Below are 20,703 nucleotides of genomic sequence, written 5' to 3'. Positions count from 1 at the left end.
TTGTTTTCTTACATTCCCACAAGCAAAACTGTGAATAACTTTGTAAGTACTATAAATATGAAATGATTATGTTTCCAAATAAGCCTTCAGTTTATTGAAAACCTATGGGGGCTCCTCAATGAAAAGATCACCAAGAACAGACAAGCTTCCTAGACACACCCTTGCCTGTCACAACTGGTCTTCCTGTGAGCAGCACAGGCATGGGGGTATATTAGGTGTGCTTTAGGACACCGTTGGGAAACCTGCAGAGGAGTAGTATTTTATGCACAGTCATACCTCATGTTACGTTTGCTTCATGATGTGTTTTTTCAGGTTGCATCCTGTGGCGACCCGGAGGTACCGGAAAGGATTACTTCCGGGTTTCGCTGCTCACGCATGCGCAGAAGCGCTAAATCATGCTTTGCGCATGTGCACAAGTGCCAAATTGCGCCGCGCACCTGCACAGATACAGCACTTCAGGTTGTGGGCTTTTCATGTTGTGAACGGGCCTCTAGAACGGATCCCATTCTCAACCAGAGGTACCACTGTAATAAAAATATGCTGGTTTTTCACCCAAGGAATAATAATAATAATTTTACTAAGGTAAAAGGTAAAGGAACCCTGGACAGTTAAGTCCAGTCAAAGGTGACTCCGGGGTTGTGGTGCTCATCTCGCTTTCAGACCGAGGCAGCCAGCGTTTGTCCACAGACAGCTTTCTGGGTCATGTGGCCAGCATGACTAAACCACTTCTGATGCAACAGGACACCGTGAAGGAACCAGAGTGCACAGAAACATCGTTTACCTTCCCACCTCAGTGGTACCTATTTATCTACTTGCACTGGCATGCTTTCGAACTGCTAGGTTGGCAGGAGCTAGGACAGAGCAACGGGAGCTCACACTGTTGCGTTGATTCGAACCGCCAACCTTCTGATCAGCAAGCCCAAGATGCTCAGTGGTTTAGACCACAGCGCCACCCGCGTACCCCACCCATCTGGCTGGGTTTCCCCACCCACTCTGGGCGGCTCCCAACATAACACTAAAAACAGAATAAAACTTCAAATATTAAAAGCTTCCCTAAACAGGGCTGCCTTCAGATGTCTTCTAAAAGTCAGATAGTTGTTTATTTCCTTGACATCTGATTTTGTCTCTTGCTCTGCCCATCCCTGACTCTGGACTCTGCCCTCCCGCATTATGCTGATTACTCATGAGGGAATGTGGCCTCTAACCAGATGTGATGCACGTTGTTTCACTGCCTGAAGCAAAATGGGAATGTGCTGTGCTACCATCACCTCCCTTATCTGGGTTGTGTGGCAGCACCTGCAAAGCAGTGGTGGGTTACAATGAGATCTTGTGAGATCTCACTTAAATCTCATGAGATCTCATGTGCTCCAGGCGGGAGTGTTTGCAGAGGTGCTGCCTCTTGGGATTTTGCCACCCAAGGTGTGAGTCCTACATTAAGGTTACCAGATTTTTTTCAATGAATCTGGGGACACTTTTCAACTTCCTACTAAATAGATGGATTTTGTCAGGGAACTGATTTGTAAATCCGGGGACTGTCCCCAGGAAATGGGGCTGTTTGGTAACCTTATCCTATGCGGCCTTTGTGCTTCCCCAAATCTACTGCAGCACAGGAGTTCTGTGGTAGACATGCAGTCATTCCTCTGAAGACAACTGGGTGTGGAAAGACTCTCTGAAGCAGAAACATCTGTAAACCGGGTATCTGGGAAGCACAACTTCAAAACCTGTATCCGTTCCCAAAAGAAAAAGAAAACTGCAATGGAATAGCTCCTTTTTTCTATTTAGAGGTTAAAAATTTGTTTCAACAGTGAGCTCTCATATGTGAAGGGACCATTGTCTTCTTCAGTCCTCTTCAAGTGAAAATGTGAGAACCTCACTTTTAAATTATCGTTTTGCAAAGAATCCTCTGAATCTTACTAAAAGATCTTAAATTTTCCTGTATAAACCATGTGGGTTTCTGAGACGCTTGTTATATGCATGTTAAAACTTGAAAACAAGCTATCTGGTCATATGTTTCCCATTAACCCCCAAATTTTGCTCATTATACCAAAATTGCCATGTGAACATGTCTCATGATTCATCTCCGCCTTCACTCACCACTACCATGTTCTTCTTCAGAAAGCAGACTATGATACTTTAAAGCATTCCTTAGCATTAATCCAATATGATGATTTTTCATATTCTTTCAATTTGTTCCTGAGGGGAGGAAAAAAATCCCATTCCCACATTAAACCCACTAGAAGACTGGTGAGCTACAATGAGATAAGGATAAAAGGATGGGAACCATATTTTTTCCCTTGCCCCCTTGAAGTCAATGGGCAAATTGCAAATGAAAATGGATGGCAGAGTTTGGCCCTTTGTCAAAAGTATATGCTGAGGCATATCTCATCCCCATTCAAATCAAATATAAATTTACACCCACACCCACACCCACACCACCTCTCCCATTGCTTTAGGTGGTATACAAAAGAAAAGAACAAACCAACACTGGAAACGAAACAAAAAATCCTTAAAAATAACTCAGAAACGACAGACAATAAAACTCTTGACTTGGGCTGCATTCCTGTATCCACTTTTTTGAGACTAGGACTTGCTACTTCAAATCCATCCCTTTTTAGAAGTATGCAGTTTCAATGATTATTTAACAGCTTTTTGAAACATTGGTACTGCGAGCATAATCTGACAATGGGTGCAAAACACCAAGTTGTTCTTCTTCATAGGCACCATTCTTCTTAGCACTTCCATTTTCTTTCTCTCTTTAGGCTAGCAGGGGGTGGTGGTAGCTCACAAGAGCCTCTGCCCCAACAGTGAATCATCCTGAACAGAATGAATAATTTTTCCTGACTTTTCCTAATTTCACATTTTCCAGACAGAACCACCAGATACATTTTACTTGTAGGTTATTGCGCAAAATTCTTCCTGAATCATTTTGGTGACTGGTTTGATGCTACTACCAAATAAAGTCAGATCAAAAGGAGATATGAATGGACAGAGAGCTGGATTGTGTTTTTTTAAAAAACTGTATTAAATAGGAATCTGGAAAGACATACACACACATTCTATCTCTTCATATATGTACCAAGTAAATGTGTCCAGGATTTCAGCCTTAGAGGAATATACCTTTGCTTTGTGTCATACTAGGAGAAAAGGACTTTCCATGAGATCATTGTCAAAAGTTATGCCTCACACAGGAAAAAACCACTCATATGTTGCTGTAATAAGGGAATAACCAATCCAGAGCAATGCTCCACCCCACAGTATTGACTGGTGTGAATGTGTAAATGCACACAGGGGAAGTACAGTATAAAGCTTTGTGGCCTGAATTCCAGTGGAAGAACTTGAAGTCTGCTTAAACTTCCATGAGAAAGATCTGTGAGGAAATTTAGACTCGGAAAGGTAAAGTCTCAATGTTCTCTCTTTTGAAACTTTATACATTTTCTTTGGACATTTCATATACAGTATGACCTTATATTTAAAGTTGTGTGAAGTATTCTACTTTAAAATGCAAGCATTTGTTAAGATTTTGTTGGGTGAATTATGTAAATAATATTTGCTATATGTATAAAAATGGTACGAGCTCCCACACTTCCTGTTAACAGCACAGCCATGCACACCTGTATATAAAATATTTGTTCAACTTTTTAACTACAAATGTTACTTCAGTCTCTGTTGAAAGACACTCAAAAATTTAGTCTTATGTTGGGCTCAGTTTTGACATATATATGAATTAAAACTAATTAGGACTATTAGACGTTCATTGATGGTACAGCTTGTGCAGCTTGCGTTTCAAATGTATTTCCTTAAGATGAAATGCAGCTATGGTTTCTAAAGCAAATGAAGCATATTAAGCACAGCAGAAGCAAAACGCAGGAGCATCAAAACTTTTTGGGTGGGGAGGGGGTCTAAGCAGGATATGCAAAGGAACGTCCTTTGCTTTCATTCACTGCTAGAAAGCATCCATATTTCAAAAAGCAAAAGGAAACAAATGGATAGCATGGAACGTTTGCAAAACCTATCCGGCTTATTCAAATTATTTCCATACTGTACAGGGGGAAAATATATTTTGCTCCGATTTCTTCACCAACTCCTCTAGCTGAAACAGGCATGAATAGCTTCTCCTAGTGTATTGTAATTACCCTCCTTCCAATAAACTGAGATGCTTAGGTATCATATAAGAAACTCTAAAGTGTTGGGGTAGAACAATGTGGTTTATGGCTGAATGAACTTAAAACTCACATTAAGATAGCACATATTGAATGGAAGAAAAACAACTTGGAGGCCCTAAATCCAGTTTCTTATTTGAGCAAAGCATGACGACGATTTTGGAATACCAGACAAGAGTATCACCCTCTTTAAATAAACACACAGCAAAAGAAATTAATGGTAGTCCGTTTTCTTTAGGGGGGTATAACAATTTTCTTTAAAAAAAACACAAACCACAGACTTGCAGTGAATGCTACTGCAAAATGCACCTTCCACTAAATCAAGAGCCTTTCAGAAGGCTGAGGTTTGGGACCTTACTAACCTTTTATTCATCTTTTACTGAGTCAAAATTCTCTGCAGCAATAATCATGGATTAGCCTCAGGTTGCTACAACTGAAAAGGGACTTTCAGGTTTGGCAGTAGTGCATAGATTTGGCAGGGCTGTCTAATTCACAATGTATTCACTGGCGACCTTTGCAAAAAACTGTGACACAGAACTTGAGAGCAAAACACAAATAGGTTCTGCTTGGGCCTTTCAGTGCCTCTCTGTTTTCAGCAGCTTGGAAATACAGAGCATATTATAAGGACCCAAACAAAAGTTTTGTTTTGCCCTCTTCAGATTCCTTGCCAGTGTTGATAATTCAACAGCATCTAAAAAGGTCTGGACAAGCAGGTTCTGTTATCTGCTCCATTCAGAATACAGTAAGATCTTTCCTCTAACGTTCTCCTGCTGCTCAGGTCACAAATTCCCCAGCACTTCCTTGGAATCCTGTTCTGGCAGAGTCCATAACTCACTGGAAGGCGTTTTAAAGGTCTCTGCCTTCACCTTTTCCTTCCATTCTCACCCTGTTCTGTTAACCTGAGGTACTTTGAAGAAGATGAGAACAGAAAGAAAAGCAAAATATGTCGAGGCTGCAAGGAAAGGAGAGGAAGGGAAACCACAGGACAAATGTGAGACAAGAAAAAGAAAAGAGATTGAAAAGCAGAGGTGGGTCAGGCAGAAAACACATATAAGGGAGAGGTGTGTGTGCCAGAGTGCAGTGAGCATAAGGAAGGCAGCCTGTCAGAATATGTGCTGATCCTCCCCCTTCCTAATCATAGCTTTTACTCACAGACAAAACTCCCTCCCTCTCTCATTCACTCACTCACTTTAGGCCAATCCGTCCTCCTCTCTCTCTCTCTCTCCCTCTCTCTTTCTCATTCTCTCTCTCTCTCTCTTTTCTCAGTGTTTCTCTCTCCCACTCTGAGACAGAGTCAGAACTCCTCTCACTGACAGTCACAAACATCTATAGCACTTACTGAATTCAGAGAGGGAACCTGCAAACAAAACTTCACAGAAAACTTTTTGTTCTTGTTCCAGAGAATTTGCTGAAGAGGAAGAAAGGAAGAAGAAGAAGAAGGAAGGGAGGGGGACAGACACAAGCAAACTGTGTGTGAAGTGGTGGGGGGAGAAGAAAAGCAGTGCCTTTTAAAAAGGAATCACAACAACTTTTGCTGCCAGGATGCCTTTGTTTCAGAAGAGAGGATTTTTGTTGGTGCTTTGCTGGATTACAGTGAGGAGTTCCCCGACCCCAGGATCTGAGGGGCACAGTTCAGTCACCGATTGTCCATCATGTGCCCTTGCCACGCTCTCAAAGGATGTGCCCAGCTCTCAGCCTGAGATGGTGGAAGCAGTGAAGAAGCACATTCTGAACATGTTGCATTTGAGGGACAGACCCAACATCACTCAGTCGGTGCCCAAAGCTGCACTTTTTAACGCCATCAAGAAACTCCATGTGGGGAAAGTGAGAGAGGATGGCTTTGTGGAAATAGAGGATGACATTGGAAGAAAAACAGAAATGAATGAACTTGTGGAGCAAACTTCAGAGATCATAACGTTTGCAGAATCAGGTGGGTGCTGTGGCAGGGGGTGGGAACTCAACTTGAATAGGTCTCAGTCAGAATTGCAATTAACTTCGCTTTTCTTTGCAACAGTAATACTCTTTGTGAGGTTACAGGTTGAGAGAAGGGAGAGAGTGAAAGCATGAAGGGATTTGGGTCTCTAGAATTTAGCCTTGGTTTCAGATGCGTTGATTACACTTATGAAATGCAGCCAGCCAGGGAGTAGGGAACTATATACCAATCCTAGGCTGAAATTTTGAGTAAGTGGGTTTGTCTCCCTGGTACATTTGTGAAAAGAACAAATAAACAGTAGACTATTGAGGATGATGATTGAAAATGAAAAACAGAGACAGGAACAGACAAATAGGGCAGGCACTGTGAAATACTCTGGGCAAAGGAAGACAGCTAAAATCAGTTTTCAAACCCACTCACTGTAAAACCTGTGAATTTGAGAATATGTATGTTTAATGGTACTCAATCAACAGCAAATATTCAGGGCAGCAACAGTGTTAACAGCTACTGTCAGAAAACCTCAATAGTAACTGGGACAAATAGTTGTGGATGAACCCAATTGTAAAGCTGACATTTGCACACTGGGGGAAAGGGTAGGGGAGGAAATATGGTATTTCTGAGAGCTCCTTTCCAAAGAATGCAACATTGATAAGGTACATTTTTAAAAGAAAAGGCATTGTCATATCGATTCTCCGATCATACCTATGACAGGGTACATAGAGAATTACTTACTTCACCATTAAACAGTAAGCGTATGCATGTGACTGATGCTTTCTATATGTGTATTATGCTAAATGTTAACCCTGGTGCTTAACATGTATGTGTGTTTGTGCATGCGTGTGTGTGCATATTCAGATTTACCTGTCTATGCCAATAGTTATTTAATCCACATAGGTTTAAAACGGCTACTGAAAACTTTCCAGAAATTAATTGTGTTGCCTAGTTAAAGCATTTTCCCCCTGTTGCCAAGACAGCTTGCAAGGAATGTCATTGTTTTGCTTGGTACAGCATATGGTAGGCAAAGTATGCACAGGCACACTGAGCATTTTTGTTTAAAAGTTTGCTGCAGCAATATAAACAATTAAGACAACTCTCAGAGTTTCCAGTCCTGAAAACCTGTTGACTCAGATGTTCTGTTTGCATAAAAAGACATGCAGAGAATCATGCGTGGTTTTAAGAGCAGATATTCCTGCTGCTAGCTGCATGAGTTCCAACTATACAAGAAGCCCTGGTGGTTGGTGTCCTTGTAAATCTTATCATTCCAGTTGTTTGTCTGGTAGGGGAATAATAATAATGATGATGATGATGAAGAAAAGCACACTCTCCTTTTCAAAAGATGAGTAGAATGTCTCAGTGCCTGTGATCATGTGGAGGTACTCAATGAAGGAGTGAACATTCAGAAGCAAAGAAATTGCTAGCCCATCTGATGGACAGATTTTGCATCCAGTTTACCGCAGCACCAGGCTGAGGGGAAAGACACATGGAATGAACTGTGGTTTTGAGGCACTGTGTGAGTTCCAGTAGTTTGCACTGTATCTGCTTAAACCAGGCTCCAAAGGCAACAGTGACACGCTTTAACAGCGACACCCACTCCAATTGGCTTACAGAGTCACATGATTAATATTAGCTGTGCCATTGCCCAGAAAGTGTCCAATAGTCCAGCTACTCATTTTCCCCCCATCTGCAAGCTACCAAACAGTCAAACTACTCCAGCTTGCATTTTGAGGAAGCATTGGTATTGGCAACTACATTAATTTCACACTCTTCTTGCTGCCAGTAGAGCACACCAGGGGTCAGTATATTTTGGGCATTTCTGCCCCATTTATATATCTGCTCCAGCCCCCCGGAAGCATTTTTCTGTGTATGTTTCACAAAATATTAAATTATATTTTTCCTTCTCATCTCATTCTCCCTGCCAATTTCTTTGAAACACTGAGATATTAATGCTAAGGGAGATGTTGTGGGACTTGTTGGGAAAAAGAATTTTACATAAAACCTAGACTACTATTCAGTGATTCAGTCATACAGTGGCCCATATGGGCTTAAGCCAGTATCTCGAGGTCACGATTGCTGGTTGTATATTATTCCATAACTAGGTCAACTATTCAGTCTTTTTCTCAGCCACTATCCACAGTTCTTCCCTTGCTGAGGGTGGGTGTCCAATACTAAAATAGTGCTGGTGTCTTCTGCTCACTCCTGTGGAAGTGACAGGAAAATCTAGCCGTCCGCCTAATGTCAAGGAAGAGGTCTGCAAGGGCAGGGATCTGTTGGGGATCATGAATGGTCAAAACCAAATCTGTGGTGTGTTCCAACTGTGTTTGAGTTGAATGGTATACTGTGGGAAATATTATTCCTCAGTAGCATTTTACTCGTGTCGCGGTTCCTCAAGCAACCACTGTCTGAAAGGGAGGCAGTAGAGAATCAATGGAAGTGAATGGCAACATGTTCTAAAGTTTTGTCAACCGATGAAAATAGAAGTAGTCTAAAGTGCTCTAATTTAACTGTCCCATCACTCCCAGGAAGTATGCAGCAGTTGCACTACTGATGTTAGAAGAATAATTTCATCTTTTATATTTAGGTATCTTCCAAGATGCCATATACAAATCTGACAAATGACAGGCACATGTGCACAGCTTTCAATTTGCCCCTTTGGACTAGCACAGATTAAACAGGAGAACGTTCTAGATTAGAAGACGCAGGGAACACGAGGGCCAAAGGTGAATATACTGACTCCGTCCCAAAACACAGGGGTTGTCTGCTCCAGGTGATCAAGAAAATTGTGAAAAGGTGCCACTCACATTCCAGGCCTTTGTGGAAACGAATGCCTTCAAATGTGGACAAGACTTTTCCCTGTGCCAGGGAAAATGGGTTCTAGTGAGATATTCAAGTTATAATGTTTATAATAACACAGTTAACAAAAAAGAGTTGAATTTTTAAAATAAATTTTCATTAGTAAGGCAAAAAAACATTTCTGCATCAGTTATGCAGTAAGTTAACTATGATAAATCAGAGGTATAACTTTGGCATTTTGGGGAAAATAATAAATACTATTTGCTGAAAATAATCAATAATGGTTTGTTGATACAGCAGCCAATTATAAATTAATTTTGTTGGCCCCTGTTTAGCCAATGTTAGCAGTCCAGTCACCACCTACATTTGCCAGTGGGGTTGCTCGGAGTAGGTGACACTGACATTCCAGTGACTGTGATCAGTGGTTAGACAAGAATTGATAGAAATTGTGATCCAGGCTTTTATCAGTTATAGCCTGAAGCTGAGCAGGGTTTCTCAGAAATAAGTTCCATTCATTTTAGTAGTACCTGAAACCCAGTAAAACAGGACTGCAGTCTGTGTTACATATCTTTTTAAAGATTTGATAGCAAAAGGGGGGGGGGAGTAGATACATCTTTTAAATGAATTAAATGAAAAGTACTGGAAGTGGGAGAAAGAGAATAGTTAATTTAAGTCTTTAGAATGAAGGTTTCATTCATTTTTAAAATGATCTGTTTTTCTGGGGGTTCAGTTTTTTAAAATTCTGAATAGAAAATCAAATAGCCACTAGAGGGCATACTCCAAAGGCTTTTCCCCATCAACTTCATGCTACCTATAAATTTCTTTTACCCAATTGGCTCTGCAACATAAAGACTCTGGTGCTTCTCTGTAGCTCATCTGACAATCTTATTTCCCGCACAAAGCATAAAAAGCACCAGAATAGTGAACTTCAGGGAGAATGTGATATAATGAAACAGAGCAAAGAGAAAGAGAGAGAAGATAAAGTTGATAGGCCCAGAGACTAAAATATAAGATATTTATTAAGGTCACAGTAGTGTGTTTTTGACAAGACACTGAGAAATCTATTTATGATTTATAGGCTGGGCTGGCTGGTTGCTGTTGTTGTCATTATTACGTTTCTAAAATGGTCCTCCTTTGCTTTACAACCTGGAATCTTTTGAACACCAAATTTATTTTCTTTTGCTGCAAGGAATAAATCCACTTCCAGTGAATCTGCTTGAAAGAAATTTAATTGGCACCCAGTTGTGAATCTACCTAATTGAAATATAATTGGAAACCAGTTGTTTCCCCTTTGAAACTTTTTAAATCTGAGAGAGATAGGAAATACATTGGTGAATGGGGCCGTGGGAGGGTAGCATGCAAGTACGAAGTTCCCCTAGGAGGAATGTGCCAGGGCATGCCCTCGAGAGCGTATGTGCATGTCTCTGAGTCCACATAGATGGGAGCATGTCATTGCAGGGATACATAGGAAATGGTGGGTGCTTGGAATCGCTTGAAAAGGCCAAGAGCATTTTTTTTCCTTCGGGGGGGGGGGGAGGCATTTAGGAGTTTTGCCTCACTCTTGACATCTACTTCAATGCCTGCATATAGACTGGGGAGGTGTTTCCCTCTAGTGAACTTGGCAGCTCCAAAACAAAGACTATGTTTTTGTTTTTAAAACCAGGTGATCCCTTCAACCATCTGCCATCCCTAGCATGGCGTACTCAGTTCATCTAAACTGTTAGCTTATGACAGGGCAATTGTGATCCTGACTAGAGGTCAAGGTCATTCTTCTGTGTCCTGTTGCCCTCTCCCACAATCCTCAGTTGGCTTCTCAACAAACACCTGAGCTGCAGGAAGTAGCGATAAAACCAGTACTGCTGCTATTGCTGCCACCCTCCACACAGTCTTTCTCCTATGCTTCTAAGTGTCTGAGGCTTGGCCCCAGAGTCACACGACCTTCCTTGTTGCATTGCAGATTTGGATGTGCTAGGATGTTAACTTCAGGTGTCTACTGCTGCTTCTTGGGCCCTGCTGCTTTCTTCAACTTCCAGATCTTGAGAAAGCCCCAGCACATTAAGAAGGGAAATTTCACTGTGGGTAATCACCACCCCGTGATATTGCTTTGATGCTATAATGCATGTGTGTCAAGGGTGAGGCGGCAGCAGCAGCCACTGAAGGAAAATGGGTAGACAAAGGCAGCATGAGAGACTGGGAAACAGACAGAGGTATGGCAGGGACTAGCAGACCACCTTTGAGAAGAAATAGGGCTCTAAATAAATGCATTAGCGTACGCACGATTGGGTGTGTGACTGTGGCTTAAGGCTCACACATCTTCTATCTATCTGTGCAACAATGTTAAACCAGCCTCTGTGTGAAGTTGGCACACGCACACACAAGTTTGTAAATGTTTTTATTCTGGATGTGTGTCCACACATTCAAAGCAGAGATGGGTGGTGCTGAAGCAATGGAGATCTGTATTGACTAATATGGGGGCAATTCCAACCCATTTAAAAGCCATTTCAACTATTTTTATTCACTACAGTGAGTTCACGATAGTCTTCCAATAAGGCTGCCGTTACTGAAACCTCAGTTGCCATGGTGGTGGCAGAGAACCAATGGAGGCAAGGCAGCGGGTGGAGGCCAAACCTGGAGCCCAGCGTTGCACGTGTGCCGCTGGGCGCTCACAGTCTGGGACCAGTGGAACCTTGCTTCCAAGTGAACATGCAGAGAGCTGTGCTGTTAGTCTCATTAACTTCAGTGGGTTGGAACTAGAGATTTGTTGAGTGGAGTTTTGCCAGTGGACAGTTGAAGGACCCCCGTCCAGGAACAGTATGGAAGGTGGGTGAAGGAAGCTGCAGGAGGAAGGAGAAAATTGACAAAATTCCCTCCCCTTCTGCTTCCACGAGTGAGAGCCTTCATTGATTCACTAGTCTGCCTGCAAATGAAAATAATGCTTTCATTCGCAGAAGGACTGCTCTAGATCCCAGACAGACAGACAGACTTAAATAAGAGGAACTTTTTTAAATTGGGCCCCAAAACCATCTCTGGTAGTGATGGAAGTGTCATGTGAATCTCTTGTGTAAGCGTAAAAGGTCACAGCCGACAGCTTTTGTTGTTGCTGCTGTGATGCAATTATGTGGCATGCGCATTCCACTTCCCTGCTGCAGTCTCCTGTCTCCTGTAAAATGAACCACAACCAAGACTTAAGCGTTTGCCTTTCTTTTGCAAGATAAAAGAAAGAACGAGAACAATATTTAGGTAGCTTGTCTGGAAGGATGAGAGAACTCTTAGGTACTTCAGGATAGGACAAGATGGGGAGAATGGGCAACGAGAGGCGTTTTGTTATGCAGCTGCTTTCTGAAGACAGAATTTATGCTTAATGAGAAACCGCGAAAAGCACAAACTATGTTTCAGTCCTAGTTTCAAGTTCTTTAACGAAGGCTCTGCTCTGCCTTCCAAATACAGTGGTACCTCGGGTTAAGTACTTAATTCGTTCCGGAGGCCCGATCTTAACCTGAAACTGTTCTTAACCTGAGGTACCACTTTAGCTAATGGGGCCTCCTGCTGCCGCCACCACATGATTTCTGTTCTCATCCTGAAGCAAAGTTCTTAACCCAAGGTACTATTTCTGGGTTAGAAGAGTCTGTAACCTGAAGCGTATGTAACCTGAAGCATATGTAACCCGAGGTACCACTGTATACTTATCTCCTTGGCTCTGGGGGTCACATAACTCCATACTTTCCAGCATTTCTCTGGCGAAAACAGGGACGTCTTAAGACATTCTGGGATCAAATAAGAAATTGGGATGGCTTCTGTCAATCTGGGACCATCCCTGGAAAATAGGGGCACTTGGAGGGTCTGCAAGAGCACTTTCTCCCCTGAGATTCCTAGAAACTGGTGTTCAGAAGCATTATGCCTCTTGTAAAGCAAAGTTCTTAACCCGAGGTTCTATTTCTGGGTTAGCAGAGTCTGTAACCTGAAGCGTATGTAACCCGAGGTACCATTGTATCAGCTGCTGGAACCCCAACAAAGGGGAGAGATGGTCATGTGTTCATGTTCTGCTCCCTGCTTTGCCACAGGCATCTGGTCGGCCTCTGTGGGAACAGGATGCTGGACTAGACGGGCCTTTGGCCTGATCCACCAGCCTCTTCTTAGGTTTACTTTGCCATTGTGCTTTTAGTTTCCTCGTTGGCGAGCTGTTGCTTAATATTTTAAGCAGTTTTAGGGCAGAGGATGTTTAAATGTTGGTAGAATCATTCAAGTTTTGGGGTGTAGAATAACTCCTATAACCCCGTACAAGAAATTATGCATATTAACTAACTGATCATACCTAGAAGTTGTTTGAGTCTACCATACGTGCCTTTATATCATGCATCTTCAGAACCATGCATGCTAATGGAGTTTAGCTCCCAGGAATATGAGATAAGTCAAATGTCTGTGTAAGATCAGAAATGTTCATGTCACACCAGACACTAGCCTATTTGCATTATCACGCAGCATGTGGCATGGAAACCGAGTGTGCATAGTGGGTTTCCAATGTTATTTTTTTCTTTGTCAAACTCTAGCATGATTAGGAATGCCACTCAGAGTGGGATCTTGTAGATGGAGAATGGGACCTGCCTATCAGTCGCTCCCATTGAATCTGATGGGATCCATGGGTTGCGGTTGACAACAGTGTTGGGAACGTGAAAATCTATTCCCTAATAAAATCAGAGTCATCCAGGGCAGGAGGAAGGTTTACTTATGGTTTACTTATGAGAAGTGGGCAACTGTCCATTTCAGTTTCTTGCAGCTCCTCATTTTTGCACTCTTAAGTTCAGTTTGCTCCATTTTCACATCAATCTGACATATTTAAAAGGTAAAGGTACCCCTGTCCGTACGGGCCAGTCTTGCCAGACTCTAGGGTTGTGCGCTCATCTCACTCTATAGGCCGGGAGCCAGCGCTGTCCGCAGACACTTCCGGGTCACGTGGCCAGCGTGACAAGCTGCATCTGGCGAGCCAGCGCAGCACACGGAACGCCTTTTACCTTCCCGCTGGTAAGCGGTCCCTATTTATCTACTTGCACCCAGGGGTGCTTTCGAACTGCTAGGTTGGCAGGCGCTGGGACCGAACAACGGGAGCGCACCCCGCCGCGGGGATTCGAACCGCCAACCATACGATCGGCAAGTCCTAGGTGCTGAGGTTTTACCCACAGCGCCACCCATGTATAATATTATTATATTAGTGTATATGTCTGCAAATATATACATTTTATATGCATTTTTTTTGCTAATATACACATTAATGCAAGCAATTTCCCCCACTATAATTGTGTTTGCATTTTCACTAATATAAGCATTTTTATCCAGGCTCTCCCCTAATAAATGCTTTTTTTTGGTAAACATTTTTGGTTGGAGAAGTGTGAATTTGGTTTGCTTTGGTTTGCTTATTGTCCTGGGAAGTGTGTATTAGGTAAAGTCATATTAAAATGCAATCCACACAGAATTCATCCTCCAATAATAATAATAATAATAATAATAATAATAATAATAATAATAATTTTATTATTTATACCCTGCCCATCTGGCTGGGTTGCCCCAGCCACTCTGGGTGGCTTCCAACACACAATGATCATGACGAATTGGACATACATTGTGACTAAGCTACCATTTAGCCCTATGAGAAAGAAGATTAAGGGCTGAACTTGGGGACAACATCACCATTGTAAGAATAAACTTGCCCTCTGGTGTGTGGCTGTGTGACACTGACAGTCCTTGCAAAGAATCTGCAATAAATGTTTAGTTAATGGTACGGATAACATGCTGCGTTCAGAAAGGGCCATTCCTGGCCAAGTGTTTTGAACTAGCCATTTCTCAGCAGCTCCTGTTCTATTATAAGAAACTATAGTATAAATCACACACATTTCATTGTCACCTGCGGAATGAGATAAGGAGCAAAGAGGAGGGTGCCTTTGAATGCATTTGCACTATTTACATAGCGCATGCACGTGCAGGTGTGTGTGTATTTATTAACCAGTCAGTCTGATGTTTAATGTCTGCCACTATTGTCCATTACAATACAACTAAGAAAAGCAAACCAAGATAATCCAATAATAGATTAAAACAAAAAAAAGATTTCAGAAACAAATATAGATAGTTCAAGTGTGGGGAACCTTTGGCCCTCCAGATGTTGCTGAACTAAAACTTACATTGTCCTAACGATGGGCCATACTTGCTGGGCCTTGTGGGAGCTGCAGTTAAGACACATCTGGCAGGCCAAAGGTTCCCCACAAAGATAGAAAACGCCTGTAAACACAGCCCAAAAGCAAGCTACTGTAAAACCAACAGCTTACCTCATTTTGGGGGGGGGGGGTATTTGCTTACAGTGCAAAATGGAACAACTTAAAACAGACGTGAATAATTACAAAATTTAAGTAGCAAGGCGTTTTTACACGGAATAGTTTTTCCATTGGCAAATTTAAGAAACATTCATAAAAGGGTAAACTCTACCATCACAGTAGAAAACAGAATTACAGTGGTGCCCCGCAAGACGAATGCCTCGCAAGACGAAAAACTCGCTAGACGAAAGGGTTTTGCGTTTTTTGAGTCGTTCCGCAAGACGAATTTCCCTATGGGCTTGCTTCGCAAGACGAAACGTCTTGCGAGTTCTTGCGAGTTTGTTTCCTTTTTCTTAAAGCCGCTAATAGCCGCTAAGCCGTTAATAGCCGCTAAGCCGCTAATAGCCGCTAATAGCCGTGCTTCGCAAGACGAAAAAACCGCAAGACGAAGAGACTCACGGAATGGATTAATTTCGTCTTGCGAGGCACCACTGTACTTCTGTTTGGAAAAAAGACTGTTATAATTTAAACCCTTGAACTGTTTTTAAGTGTATTAGATGCTATTTTGTTGCCTTATAATTTCCATCCTCCTTTTTCTAAACAACTGAGACCAAACTGAGAAGGTAAATTCATACTTCTACATTAAGTAGCTGAGAAAAGTCACCAGGAGATATGGGTTGCATTGTCATTAATATGCACATAAAAAACACAGGTCTGTCATTTTTTTCCTCCGGCAAACAGCCTTCCCAGGCAGGCAGTGGAAATCCTGGACAGGTGTCTGGGAGCTGGAGCAGTTTTGGGATGGATGCAGCTGAATAAGCTTAAACTGAATCCTGATAAGATGGAGGTGCTGCAAATTAGGAAGCCATCTGATGGGGCTGGAAGTACATTGCCAACTGTGGGTTGGACTGCATTCCTCTAGTAAAGGCCAAGTTTGTAGTCTGCTGGATCTGATACTAGTGGGGAATTGCAGGTGGAGCTGATGCCAAGGAGAGTTTTATACCACCTAAACCTAGAATAGAACCTGTGACTTTATATCAGTCAAACCTAGTTGTGGTTACCCATGGACTAGTTACACCTAAACTTGACTACTCTGCATGGGATTGACTTTGAAGATGGTTTGGATACCTCAGTTGGTGCAAAATGAAGCTGCATGAATGAGGGCCAGGAATTCCAAGCACATGATACCAATTTGCAGCAGTTGCACTGGTTACTAGTGTATCTCTGAGCTTAAGTCTAGGTGCTTGTGTAAACTTGGAAAGCCTAAATGGTTTGTAGCTGGCTTATCTCATGGGCCATCTTCCTGTTTGTTTTTTAAGATTAACTACCAAGACCGTCCTCAAGTGCCCACAAGTTTGGTTTATGAGGTTGATGCACACAATGGATAGGGTGGCGTGGGGGGTGGCCCCATGGTTGTGGAACTTCCATCCTATGAAACTATGAAAACCCCCATCAGAAGTGCCTTGAAGACTCATTTGTTTCAATGTTTTTAAGCCATTGATTTGGAACTTGTGATTCTAGATTCTATGTTGTTCTTTAATGTTGTCATTTAATGTGGGACACACATTACATATTGATGACATTTGTGGCTTTGGCTGTATCTGATCCTTTGGACTACAGACAGTTGGGGAAATGGCAAGGTCTTAATCATGCTCTCTGCCCCAAGCAAACTGACCAATATATTAGCTTGCCCACTGGTGCATTAGAAAGCCTACTACTAAACATTTATATATTGCTTTTGTTGACTTGGCTGTAGCTTTTGAGTCAGTTGACAAAACTGGTTTTGGCATAAATTAGTCAATATTAATATTGTCAAGAGTGTTTTATGCTTGCCCCAAGAAGTCCATAAAAACATGCCTTCCAGAATAAGAGTGGGGATTTCCAGTGACACGGTTGCAATAAACTGAAGGTTGAAACAATGGTGTCCTCTAGCTCCATTACTCTTGAATCTTTATCTTAGTACTGCACTTGTGAGATTACCAAACAGCTAAAGAAATGCATATGATATAAGATTGTCACACCCATAAATAAATTTGTGAAGCAAAGATTCACGAGTGGAACTGTGCATGTAAACTGATAAATATATAGTTAAATGTGATGATCCTATTGTTTTAGCTGAACATGAAAATTCCTGTGCATTCAGCTGTGCACTTCTTACCTGAAAGCACTCTCAGAATGCTGGTCACTGCGTGACTTAGGTACTAGGTGTGCAAAAAAAATCCACCTACAAATTTAAGGATTTCCTTGGCCTAGGCCAAGATCTGCATGACATCAATCTATGACCCAGAAGGAAGGGTGAAATACAATGTTGTACATGTAAGGGCTTGCAAATGGTGTGTTGAATTATGCATTGCTAGGTGCTTTTCCCAAGCTCAGTGTCTTGTCTTATTGGCCCCCTATATATATATATACCCAATGACAATGACAGCGGGGGGGGGGGGGGCAGAAAAATCAAACCTACTGTTTTAGCTTAGGCAATGTTAGAGCATCACAGTGTCATTTAAATTTCAGAATAGAAATTATTCTGTCATTGCTAATTAGTTTCCCCATCTCTATATCTTTCCCATTGTAGGTCCTGCCAAGAAAATGCTGCACTTTGAAATTTCCAAGGAAGGCAGCGAGCTATCAGTAGTGGCTCAAGCTGATGTGTGGCTGTTTCTCAAAGTCTCTAAAGCAAATCGAAGCAGGACAAAAGTCACCATCCGCCTATATCAGCAGCAGAGACTGCTGCTAAAACGCAACTCCCAAGGGGTGGACGAGGATGGAGGTTTGAAGGGAGAAAAAGGCGAAATCCTCATCTCTGAAAAAGCAGTGGACACTCGCAAAAGTACCTGGCACATTTTCCCAGTCTCCAGCAGTGTCCAGCACCTCCTGGATCAAGGAAAGAATTCCCTGGATGTGCGGATCGCTTGTGATCAGTGCCAAGAAACTGGAGCCAGCCTGGTGCTGTTGGGAAAGAGGAAAAAAAAGGAAGAAGATGCAGAAGGGAGGGAAGGTAGTGAAAGCACGGGAGAAGAGGAGAAGGAACAATCACACAGGCCTTTCCTGATGATGCTTGCCAGACATTCAGAGGATCGCCAGCACAGACGGCGGAGGCGGGGTCTTGAGTGCGATGGCAAAGTCAACATCTGCTGCAAGAAGCATTTCTTTGTTAGCTTCAAAGACATTGGCTGGAATGACTGGATCATCGCCCCACCAGGCTACCACGCCAACTACTGTGAAGGAGACTGCCCCAGTCATATTGCAGGAACATCTGGTTCAACGCTCTCTTTCCACTCCACTGTTATCAACCACTACCGCATGAGAGGCCACAGTCCTTTCTCCAACCTCAAGTCCTGTTGTGTACCCACCAAGCTGCGGCCCATGTCTATGCTCTACTATGATGATGGGCAGAATATAATAAAAAAGGACATCCAGAACATGATTGTGGAAGAGTGTGGGTGTTCATAGGTGTGTGTGCGCAAGTGGCACACCCATGCTCACATACATGTTTGGGACTGCCTTTCTACCAATTTGAAGAAGACCATTAAAAAATACAACGTATGAGGGAAGACCAAGTGGGTCTAGCCTTTCCAAACAAAACAGTCACATTTCTAAAACAGAAGCATTCAGTGTTCAAAAAATAGCAAGAGAGACAGACAAAGGAAAGAAGAATGGCGTTGTTCTCCAGGGCTTGGATGAGGAACATTCAAATGGTGTGGGCAAGGGCATTTCCTATCTTATATGCTCCATATTTTATTACGTAGTATTTTCACACTTTATCAACAAGAGGGGGAGGTATGTTTCCCTTCCCTGTATTACCTATGCATTCAAGCCCTGACAGCAGCTTGCCTACAAAATGCAGCAATTTGGATGCTAAGTCCAAAATGGTATTAAAATGCCCAGAAAAGCCATGTGTATGAACACTACATTCACTGGCACTTTTTGCTCCCATCCGTTTACCAAGGACACAGTGAGTGTGCGTGTGTGCGTGTGCGTGTGCGTGTGCAGGTTTCTTCTGGCATATGCATGCACAGAGCACACTTGTGTATATATTTTGGTAAAAGGGGACAATAATGCGCAGGTGTACTCACCTTTATCTTCTGCACTATTTTTGCAAAAAAAAGTTTAAAAAAATTATAAAGAAAGAAAGAAAGAAAATACAAAGTTACATTTCGTAAAGGTGCTTATGACATTAGAACTATGCAACCAAGTTGGTTTGAAACTGTTTACCTGAGAGAGAGAGAGAGAGAAAGAAAGAAAGAAAAAAATACCCAGACTTTAAAAAAAAATGGAAGTAACATGTTTAATAATTTTTTTCTTCAATGAGAGATACTTGAAAGGAACATGTTTGTCCAGCTACTGGAGCCAAACATTTCTATATTTTGTAAAAAAGAGAAAAAAAAGAGGTTTTGTTTTTTTAAAAAAAATTGTTTACTATTTGCACTACAAACAATGTTCAACCTGTCTAATCCTTATTTAACAAGTAATTTTGGGGTGGGGTGGGAAGTGGGGTGGGAATGTGGTTAGGGGTGGAAGGGAGTCAAGAGCTGCACTTATTGTGAGCTATACAAGAACTGCTACAGCACACAAAATAGTTATTTTTATTATAATTATTATTATTTTATACCTTTAAGAGAATAGATGTGTACACCAAAGACATTTATGTGAGCCTCTAAGCAGCCTGTTCTTAGCTAGTGTCATTCATAGGTTAGGATCTGGCTTCAAGGGTCGTCAGCAAGGCTGGTTGCATTTGGAAGGGTGTAGATGGTTTCTGGGTGAGCCTGTTCAGTGCCCTGAACACAAACCTGAAGGCTGGATTTGGCTGTGCTATTCAAGCACCCCTAAACTATCCAGGGTGCTTTGAATCCATGTTCTATTTCAGGCCCAACAATAGCTCAGTTGTGAATCCTTCGTATGTACAGCAGCTGTACACTGTCGGAAAACAACTTCCTGTAAGGGGGGATCTATATTTGTATATGTATGTATATATACAGTTTAAGCACTTCAGGCTACACTTTTAATGTTCTTAAAAACAATGAATGTTTGTGTGCCAAGCACAGTATATTAAATGTCTTTTTCCCAGTGGAGGAAACTTATTTAAAACCACACTACTCTATATGAAAGGAATATGATCTCAGTATAAACATAGAAAGGTCTAATTTGTATCCACCTTTGCACCTTTCTCCTGCCCTCATCACTGCTGTATCTAGTAGCTCTTGGATAACTTCCCAACATATGCACATAAAGGGAGCTGAATAGAGATTGTGCACGACGACTGTGGACTGGGCACATTCATTTGAAGGTGTGAAGAATGCGCACAAACTGATAGCATGAACCGGAAATTTTGCACATTGTCTGATCAACATGCTTTGTTTCCGAGAGATGGGTGTGCACAAAGAGACAAAGTTAATTGGGTAATGTGCACATTGTCCTATCAATGGATACGTTCTTCACTTGGAAACAGTGAACAGGCAGTGTACAAGATTTATATATATGGTGGCTGTGAATATTAACTGGGCAATATGCAAAATGTGTCTGT

The 20,703-nt window shown here is 42.0% G+C and overlaps 1 protein-coding gene across 1 annotated transcript; it reads left to right on the top strand.

The window, feature by feature from the left end:
* Positions 1-5,325: 5,325 nt before the first annotated feature.
* INHBA (inhibin subunit beta A) lies at positions 5,326-19,645 on the top strand. The gene is made up of 2 exons (XM_080975945.1): positions 5,326-6,090; positions 17,755-19,645. Exons 1-2 carry the CDS (start codon positions 5,703-5,705, stop codon positions 18,630-18,632), a joined length of 1,266 nt encoding a protein of 421 aa, XP_080832071.1. The 5' UTR covers positions 5,326-5,702; the 3' UTR covers positions 18,633-19,645.
* Positions 19,646-20,703: the final 1,058 nt, after the last annotated feature.

The sequence above is a fragment of the Podarcis pityusensis genome, assembly GCF_964106645.2.
Source record: "Podarcis pityusensis genome assembly, chromosome: 12".
Taxonomy (NCBI): Eukaryota; Metazoa; Chordata; class Lepidosauria; order Squamata; family Lacertidae; genus Podarcis; species Podarcis pityusensis.
The sequence above is the reverse complement of the archived record's forward strand: the minus strand, read 5'-3'. Positions and strand labels throughout refer to the sequence as shown.

Coding starts and splice junctions, on each gene's coding strand:
- INHBA (XM_080975945.1), top strand. CDS start 5,703: ATGCCTTTGTTTCAGAAGAGAGGATTTTTGTTGGTGCTTTGCTGGATT. Junction 6,091..17,754: donor CATAACGTTTGCAGAATCAG/GTGGGTGCTGTG, acceptor TTCCCATTGTAG/GTCCTGCCAAGAAAATGCTG.